At 39.2% G+C, this 10,177-nt stretch overlaps 1 protein-coding gene across 1 annotated transcript; it reads left to right on the forward strand.

Annotated features, from left to right (window-relative positions):
• Positions 1-2,219: 2,219 nt before the first annotated feature.
• Positions 2,220-9,629, forward strand: LOC101991172 (interferon-induced very large GTPase 1-like). The gene has a single exon (XM_005351126.2). It carries the CDS (start codon positions 2,220-2,222, stop codon positions 9,522-9,524), a length of 7,305 nt encoding a protein of 2,434 aa, XP_005351183.1. The 3' UTR covers positions 9,525-9,629.
• The last annotated feature ends 548 nt before the right edge of the window (positions 9,630-10,177 follow it).

Genomic DNA, 10,177 nt, shown 5'->3' on the forward strand with positions numbered 1-10,177 from the left:
TGTTTAACATGATACTTCATCTCCCCAGGTGTTTAGCATGATACTTCATATGCCCAGGTGTTTATCATGCCACTTCATCTCTTCAGGTGTTTAGCATGATAGTTTATATGCCCAGGTGTTTATTGTGACACTTCATCTCCCAGGAGTTTATCATGACACTTCATCTCTCAGGAGTTTATCATGATACTTCATCTCACATGTGTTTATCATGATACTTCATCTCCCCAGGTGTTTATCAGGACATTTCATCTCCCCAGGTGTTTACCCTGACACTTCATCTCCCCAGGTGTTTATCAGGACATTTCTTCTCTCAGGTGTTTACCATGATACTTCATCTCCCAGGTGTTTATCCTGACACTTCATCTCCCAGGTGTTTATCCTGACATTTCATCTCCCAGGTGTTTATCCTGACACTTCATCTCCCAGGTGTTTATCATGATACTTCATCTCTCTGGTATTGTCATAACAGTTCAGCTCCACTCACCAATTTCTGTCTTCTTCAATCAGTTTTTTAACAGATGCATGGAGAATAAAAATTTACAATAAAAACAATTTAAGGCTCACCATTCTCAATACTGAGAAATCAAAGATCAGCACACAGGCACCTAGAGTGAGCCTTCTTTTATCTTTTTCACACAGAAGAAATACAAAGAGTAGAAAAGCAGTTGAACTCACCATTCAATAATGATGTTAATCTCATGTTTCTGAGATGAAGATTTATTGGTGAGCAGAGAGAAGGAGAAAAATGTCATGTATGTAATATAATCTCTACACATGAGATCAGTAACCACAAAACTAGGTCTTGCAAGGAAACTAAGCCAAAAATATGTCTAATATTCTTATCTACATTTAAATATTACAATAAATTAAATGATTTTGTTATGTCACCCTAATGAAAAATAACATGCAAACAAGTACATAACCTCATTAACTATCCTCTGCAACTGATAAGAAGCACACAATTTAAAAGCCTCTTCAATTTAACTCCTACTTAAGAAACTCCCAGTAACTCTCTACTATGTAACTTTGAGAACAAATTCTCCTTTGTTTGGTATTCAGTGTTTGTTCTGTATCTGACATCTTTTTTATGGAGATGAGAATTTAAAAACACTGGTAGAAAACACTCTGTGTGTTCTTTCTCTTCTTCATATATCCAAATTCCTCACCACTGGCAGTACATATAAGTACAATCTATGGGAAAAGAAGCTTTACAAAGTAAGACATATGCACCCTAATAATGTTGAATTATAATTGATTTAAAAATGAATCTTGAAGAGTAGAAAAGAAACAAGTATCAGAAGTGATGCCTGTTATAGCCATTATAATAAATGCATATAGATGCAAAATATAATGAAGATCTCATAGGAATGCAAAGAAAACAAGTTTAAAGAGAGATCGGATAAGTCATTTAAAAACCATATGGTACTAAATTTATATTAAGTAGAAGAAAGATAAATATAATAATAATTAGTTAATATGAGGGTGCCTCTGAATAGGACAGGAATATAGAAGAATTAGAAACATAAGTAATTATGCAACTGAAGCAAATACAGTCTCCTTTGTCTTATGCATAAATGGACTGAAGGGTGTGTGTGTGTGTGTTTAGAGGTGTGAGAATAACTCAAGGAAATGAGTTGGATAGAGTAGTGGATTAGAATATGCACATGCAAATATGTCTGATACCAATACATTGGGAGCTGTTTAATACATCAAAGAGCAAAATGAGAAGCCACAAATAAACAAACATCGACCAAGGTAGAGGTGTGTTTAGAATCATGGGAGACAAAACCAATATTGTATGATTTAAGATACAGTGACAAAAATTATGAATGGCAAGAGTAGATATGTTTCACAGAAACCAATATAGAAAAGCTAAAGAACTGATGGAAAAGTCGTGTTTTAGAAATGAAAATCAACTAACATATTTTTGCATTTGAGCCATTGTTTTGCTCCTTTTTATACCCTGGAGGAGGAAGTGCTATAAAGCAGTGTATTACACTGTACATCACAATAACAACTAGATACATTAGCAACATTTAGTTCAAATGTGGACAATAATGTGACAAACTTACTAATAAAAATACAACTTTACAATTAAAGGTAAAGATGAGAAGTTCTTGCAGACTTGTAGAGTCAGGACACTCATTCTATTAGCCAAGAAACTAACACTACAAAAGAATGGGGCATCGATTAATTTAGTGCCTGTTCTTCACACAGCCATGAACACAACAAAGAAGTTTCCTGAAAAGTCTCAGCCCAGACACAGAAAACAGCAAGATCTTCAGGAGATGCTGACAGAAGTGGGGCTGTCTGTTGACTACTGGCTGCCTAAGCTTCAGAAAGATCTGGGTGTGACCTGTGCCCAGGCCTTACAACACTTAGAAGAAAAAGACCTCCAGAAGCTGAAGTCCCATATACAACACACCTGGGAGCAAAGGGCTCTGAAAAAGCTGCTTGACCTCTCACAGCCAAACAGTGTTGCAGAGTTCCAGGAGACTCCTGGGGAGATGATAAGGAACAGGCACCAGCAAGCAAAACAGGCACTGCAGGAACTGAGGGCCTTGCAGTCAGAAGGGAAACACAGACAGGAAAAGGAAGTGAAGAGGAAAGAAGCAGAACTGAGGCAAGCAATGGAGATCCCTGAAGAGTGCTGGCCAGGGCCGGAAGTACCCCTCAATGATGTCACTGAAACAATGGTGAGACATCTCAAGGATATGGATCCCAAACTTTCCTACAATGGAAACCTCCCCGATAGAGACTTGGTAAGATGGGCATCTGGAGGACTGGCTCTGCAAGGAATTTATAAGACAAGCAAACAAGGGGACCTGGTAGTGAAGAGAGAAGAGCTACTCAGGGTCCCCAAGGAATTCTTCCTCTTTGGACCTGAGCAAGGTAAAAGGATGGAAACAAGAGAATTCACATCATCTCAAGCAGAATCCCTGTTCACCAAGACCGTGGAGAAGCTGGGATTTGGAGCAATGACATCAGCCACAGGTGAATGCTGGGGATTTAGTCTGGAAGGTGGTAGAGAGCAAAGCAAACATTCAAAATCTAAGGACACACACCAGTCATTTTCAGAGCACTCTTATTTCTGTTCAGCCAAGTTCAGTTATGTGCCCCTGGCCTCCTTTCACTTTCGAACTGATCAGCTCCAGCTCTCCCCTGCTGCTCTCAAGGAACTGAAGATTATTGAGGAACAACTGGAACACACTGATGAACCAGACAGATTCCTCTTACTAAGAAACAGGATTGAAAACTTCTTTAATAGGTTTGGCTCTCATGCTAATCAAGGCCCTCTACACCTTGGAGGAATCTACTGCTGGAAGGCCATTTCAGAGGGTTTCAACAGTGACCAGCTGGGTCATGTGAAGCAGCAGACAGCAGAGGCCTTGGATCGATACATAAAAGGGAGCTCCAGTGGCTTTGGGATTAAAGTTGTTGGAAGGGCGAAAGCATCACACTCACGTTATGTAAGATCGTGCCAGAATGTAGCTAAGAAAATGTTCCAATTCAATGTCCAGTTATCTGTGGCCCAGATAGGTGGACCAGTAGAAACAAATGGAATTGTTCACTGGACAACTGGTCTTCTTGCCAGCAACAAAACCTGGTCTATCATTGACCAGGAACTTCAGTTGGTACCTGTTTGGGACATCATCCTTAGCAACCACAGAAGTGATTTTAAGAACCCACTTCAACTGGCTAAATGTCTAAATGAAAACTATACTGTCTTGACTGGCCTTGCTGTTCAAATCCAAGATGAAGAATATTTGTGCAGTCTTGGGCAAGAAATTAGACTTTTCCAAAAAACTATGAATTTCCAAGAAGTTTCTGATTATGAGAGGAAACTTAAGAGACTGATAAACTCCATGAAAGCCTTAAGTCAAAAAATCACATGTTATAACATTTGGACTTATATGTTTTTTACAGATTGGCAACTGCAGAATTTTCTAATTAGCACAATCAACTTTCTCAAAGAAGCAGCCGTTTATGTAACTCACTTTATTAATGCTCAAGTGTGTAGATTTCTAGAACCTCATGTCTACAAAGTGACAAACTTCCCACAGGCATCACCTACCATGGAGTGTATCTACCACTCAGAGACAGAGGATGAAAAGGTCAAAATCATTTCCTTTACTCAATTCCTTAAGACCTTAAAGCAAATTAAAAAGAAACTAGTAGAAATGAATATGAAAAATAAATCTTCACAAACAGTGGAAGAGGCTCAAAGAAAAGCTACATGTGATGTCACCACAGCTCTGAGATCCTTCTTGAACTTTCTCAGAGAATCAGAGCAGCCTGACATGCAGCTGCTACTGCACTCCATTGCAGCTGGTGCAGGTTATCGGCTGGACGATAATGCTCTTCAGCCTCTTCTGGGGTGTGCAGAGTTAAACTTCCTCTTGGATGAAATACAAACTGCCCAACAAAAATACCAAGAGCTTAAACATGTCTGTAATTACAGAGCCCAGGCATTCCTGGTACTCACAGCTCTGAGAGCCACAGTTGGAAACACAGATATTTCTACAGGTGAGAAAAGACAACGTTTGGTATTAGTAAGACAACATATAGGGCAACTCTTGTCTGAAGAAGTTGTAAACATCCTCACAAAACATGAAGTACACCATGATTGGGAAAATCTTGAGAACGATTTGGGATTATTCATTTATGGGGACTATAAAGCCATTACTCCTTCTTTGCATATGGATATAGTGAAAACAAAATTGCAAAGTCTTCGTAATGAAATTAAAGAGTCTTATAAACAACTAAGTATTGAAAACATCAAAAAGGGAGTGGTGGACAATGAATCTTTCATACACTTACTCCAACGTCTAGGCCTAGATCATCACTATCCAAAAAAGATGAGCAGAGCTGATTTCCAAAAGATCTACAAGATGTCTGTCCACAAGTCTGAGCCAAGATCTGAACAGGAACTTCCCTTCTATTTCCTGCAAAAACTACTGATGTTAGATTGCAGGCTGAGACAACTGATCTTCAAGGATGATGGAATCACAGGATACCAGGTCTCTAGATGCTCCTACAACCAAGATAATGAGGCTTTTGATCCATATGAAGAGTTATTTGAAGAGACTGAAGATATTGTAAAGTCATCAGCAAAAATGTCCCGGCCCCACATTCACCCAATGGACATCCAGATGGCCATTTTCCACTGTGCGGATGATCTTGCCAGGCAATACATTTTGACCAAACTTTCCATTTGTCAATTTGCACTCCCCCTTGTGGTGCCAAATCCAAACACTTCTCAGATGGAATTCTCTCTCTGGTCTCTCAGACAAATCAGGAGAAGTTGGCAAGAGTCAAGTAAATCACCACAGGACAAGAGCTACAGTCATAGGAATCAGCAGATGTGCTGTGTCTCTACCCCCATTGTGTCCTTCATTAGAGTTGGAAATGACCTCTCTGCTTCCAAATCTCAGATCATGAACTCTCTCCTCAGTAAACGTAAACATGATGTGTTTTTTCACAGGCACTGCAGAGGAAGCAGCAAAGATTGTTTCCTGATGGAGGGAGTGGTGGAGGTCTGCTGGTTCTATCCTGGAGGTCAAAATGAGGACACATTTGACAATTGTGTGGCCTTCACCAATCTTCATGGAGATGCCAAGGACCATAGGAAACAACTCAGCTTTCTGCAGGAAATCTCTTCTGTCATTGTGGTCCTCATGTCATCTTCTGATGACAACAAAGAAAACCAGACTCTTGTCAGACACTTATGTCAGTCATCAATATGTCTAGTGTGCTTGTTGGATGATAAAAAAAATGTCTTGGCTAATAATTCTGGTAGAAGAGTAAGAATTGGCATCAGGAATAGAAATGAGGCAGAATTAACTGAGGAACTCACAAATGCCATTAAACATTTACTAGAGGTCTCTAATACTTCTCATAGCTTAGAGGACTGTTCAGAGATAGCTCGAAGACAAGGATTCCTGGTTGATGAAGACCAGAGACTCTGCAAGGATGCCAAAGAAAAAGCTGAGATTATAATGGCCCTACTAGCAAAACAGACATTATCAAAGATAAAGGAAAACCTACTACCTCTTCAGGGACAACTGTGGCATACTTGGTGTAAGAAGGACAAAGAACTCTATCATCTGAGAGAAAAGGGAAATCGGAGTATTGAACAACATAAAAGTGATATAGATATTCAGAAACAAAAAATACGATATGAACAATTAGAGAAAGCCTGTCCTCTCAATGATGTAATGCATTCTTTCCTTACAATCCTTCAAGAACATGAAGAAGCTCCTGCTAAACATTACATCTTGCACTGGCTGGGTCATTTTTTACACAACTTGACCAAAGGACATTTGGAAAAATTACAGCAGAAACAAAGGTCTTTGTGGTCAATGGTACAAACAGAAAAACATAAGAAATATAAAAGTGACTCCCTGACAATCTGTCAGAATCAGATAGAAGCCATCTCCACAGAGATTCATGACTGTACTTTTGGAACTGAGCATCTTCTCAGAGAATTTGGCCAAATTTATGAAGCTCTGGAAGAAACTTCTTCCACTAGAGATAAAAGTTTTCTCTCTTTCCCTCAGATTGTTGCAGACCTGATGATATCTGGTGTTCCCATTGAGCTGATGGATGGGGATGCTTCATATGTGCCTCTAAAGTGGGTGGCAGCTGTTTTTGAGAAGATCTCAGAGAAACTTGGAGACAAAAGGCTGTTCGTTCTCTCTATCCTTGGATTGCAGAGCTCAGGGAAGTCTACTCTGCTGAATGCCCTATTTGGGTTGCAGTTCACAGTCAGTGTGGGTCGTTGCACAAGAGGGGCCTATATGCAGCTTCTGAAGGTAGAGGAGACATTCACAAAGGAACTTGGCTTTGATTATATTCTAGCAGTAGACACAGAAGGACTTCGGGCTCCAGAACTCAAAAACAAATCCCAGAACTGGGACAATGAGCTGGCAACATTCGTCATTGGCCTTGGAAACTTGACTCTGATCAATATTTTTGGAGAGAATCCATCAGAGATGCAGGATATCTTACAAATAGTTGTCCAGGCCTTTCTAAGGATGAAACAAGTGAAAATCTCCCCAAGTTGCTTCTTTGTCCATCAGAATGTGGGAGAAGTTACAGCTAAAGACCAAACTGTGGAAGGACGAAGGAGACTGGAGCAGAGACTGGATGAGATGACAGCATTAGCTGCTGAACAGGAAGAGTGCTCAAACATAACCCGCTTCAGTGATGTAATTAAATTTGATGCCAATAGTCATGTCTACTACTTCGCTCACCTCTGGGATGGTAATCCCCCAATGGCCCCTCCCAATCCTCACTATAGCCACAATGTCCAGGAGTTGAAGGCTGGGATTCTTAGGACTGCCCAGCAGGAATCCACAGGAAGGATCATGAAGATCTCAGATGTAAAATTCCGAATTCAGGATTTGTGGAAAGCCCTGGTCAGCGAGAACTTCATTTTCAGTTTTAGGAACACCCAAGAGGTCAAAGCCATGAGTAATCTGGAGACCAAGTATAATGAATGGACCTGGGAGCTGAGGAGCCATGTGCTGGATTTACAAATTCAGCTGAACAATCGGATTCATAATGGGAAAATTCTGACTCTCACAACTAATGCACTTGAGGGTCCAGTCAGTATGAAATATGAAACCATCAAGCAAGATTTTGACAAGTATTTTGAAGAAAATCCAGATAGGGAAATATTGGTTCAATGGGAAGCAAATTTTGAACATAAGCTACTAATGCTTAAAGATGCACTTATTTCAGATACCAGAAGGAAATGCAATGAGCTTATAAGTCTTAAACAAAGCCAAGAAAGACTAGATAACCAAAAGTCACAATATGAATACGAACTGTTAGAGAGGAGCCGAGAGTTGGCTTTGAGTGTGAAGGGTAAAGAATTCAGTGATGAAGAGTTGCGTGAGAAATTCGACCAACTTTGGACAAATTGGATCTACAAAGTTTCTTTGACTGCACCTCCTGTCAAAGACCCTGACATTGATTTGGATGCTGAAAATATCCTTTTGGAATATTTCAAGAAAGAGAAAAACATCGTGGAAAAACTGAAAATGAATTCAGGAGAGACGTTTAAAATCAATTACTCCAAACATGTCCAAATGAAAAAAAAATGTATTATATTTTCAAGGAGTTTAGAAGTTTGTCATCAAGAGTCTATTACTAAGACTACTAATAACATTTATTCAAGAAATAATGAAACAATAACAAACATTTGGAAGCAAAAGCGTGATTACAGTCAGAGTGATTTTCATGAAATCCTGAGGACAATAGAAAATGAACTGAAATCTGTTCCCCCTGAGGAAGAATACACATTTACCAGAGACTACATCATTGACTTATCCTTGTGCTTATTCCAAAGAGCATCTAAGAGTTTCAAGGAAATGCACAAGGCGTTCAAGAGAGAAAATGATCCTGTGAACTATCTGGAGAGAAAGAAAGATGGTTTCTTCATGAGTTTTAAGATCTCCTGCCAAGGTGCCACCTCTATCACATCCTTTGTTGAATTCCTTTGGTTCAAGCTCACTCCTGCTATCTCTGCCACCATATGGGAAATAATGGGTCCTAAAGTAGCCGGGGACATGAGAGCCACCTGCCCTGCATTCAGTGGCAACAGGGCTAACCTGGAAAAGCATATTCTCTACTCTCTAGCTGAAGAAGAAAACTTTGATAAGTATTGGCAATACATTCATGATCCAGAATCCTTTATCAAGGGTTATATTCGTTACCACATTAGAAGATACTGTTTTAAAAAAGGAGGTGAAAAAATAAAGACCTTTTTAAAAAGAAGTTTAGATGACATCAAGAATGCCATCCTCTCTGCCATTAATGCGTCCACAGCAGAAGCTAAAGCTGAAAACAGCACTGCTACTGACTGGTTGGATTTGTTCTGTGATCACCTAGGGAGCAAACTGGTCTTTCCAAGAAGAGACCTCATAAGCATTCAGCACCAGGAGATAAAGGACACTGCGTTTTTCAAAGAAACCATGAGTGCAGCTTTGGATCCTGCAATGAGGAAAGTCAAAGAGGACTTCTCAAGTAAGCCCATAGATGAAATGGTTCCTGACATTGAGAAAATTCTCTCTGCACATCTCTGTGGCTGCTGGAAACAGTGTCCTTTTTGTAAAGCAGTTTGTACAAACACGATTCCCGAACATGATGGAGACCACAGTGTGCCATTCCACCGTCCTCAAGCTGTCAATGGATGGTATAAGCATAAAACAGACTACTTTGCCATTGAGTGCTGTACTAGTTCAATAGCAAGTGATCGTTCATTTATTTTAGATGACCTCCGAGAATTCCCATATAAGAAATATCGAGAAGCAGGAGGTAATTTTGCCACATGGAGCATCACCCCAGACTCATCTACCCAGCCATATTGGAAATGGTTTGTCTGTCGCTTCAGATCAAAGCTTGAAAAGAAGTATGGAAGAAAATTTACAAAGTTAGGTACTATTCCAGATTCATGGACCAAAATCACAAAGCAAGAAGTGCTTGATGATTTGAAAAATAACATTTGCCACAAATAGGACAATAGTGTTGATAAAATAATTTCACATTATCCAAGGGAGTCTAGTATTGATTTACATCACATTTTCATTCTTATACCTTATAAATTAAATAAGTAAAAACTAAATAACATGCCATTTCAAAATTTGAAGTTTTTCTATTAAAATAACTTTATTTCTCTCAGACTTGATATTTCTTGCTTTATACATAAAGTACTAAATATGCTAAAGATTTTGCCTTGTTTACTTTAACTTCTATTTTTTTGGGTTGGGGGTGTTGTGATTTTCATGTATTTCTCATTTTTCCTGTTTTGTTGTGCTTGTTTGAAAGAAAGAGACAAAAACTTGTGTAGATAGGGAAATGGAGAGGACTGGTAAAGAATTTGGGAAGGTGGAAAACATGATCAAAATACAGTGTATAAACAAGGTTTTCAATAAAATAAAGACTGTCAAAAAATTAAAAGCCTCTTTTGCATGTAGGTCCAAGAAGAAATCATTGCCTGATTACATTATGGTGGTCAGGTAATCAAGGCTTATGTATAACAGTGATTGTCTGTTTAACCTGATTTTTTTTCTTTCTTTCTCTTTCTCTCTCTCTCTCTTTCTTTTTTTATTTATTATTTTATTGAAAAAAAATTCTGCCTCCTCCCCGCCTCCCATTTCCCTCCCCCTCC

The sequence above is a fragment of the Microtus ochrogaster genome, chromosome 8 (genome assembly GCF_000317375.1).
Source record: "Microtus ochrogaster isolate Prairie Vole_2 chromosome 8, MicOch1.0, whole genome shotgun sequence".
Lineage (NCBI taxonomy): Eukaryota > Metazoa > Chordata > Mammalia > Rodentia > Cricetidae > Microtus > Microtus ochrogaster.

Excerpts from the sequence above, each read along its gene's own strand:
- LOC101991172 (XM_005351126.2), top strand. The coding sequence starts at position 2,220 with ATGAACACAACAAAGAAGTTTCCTGAAAAGTCTCAGCCCAGACACAGA.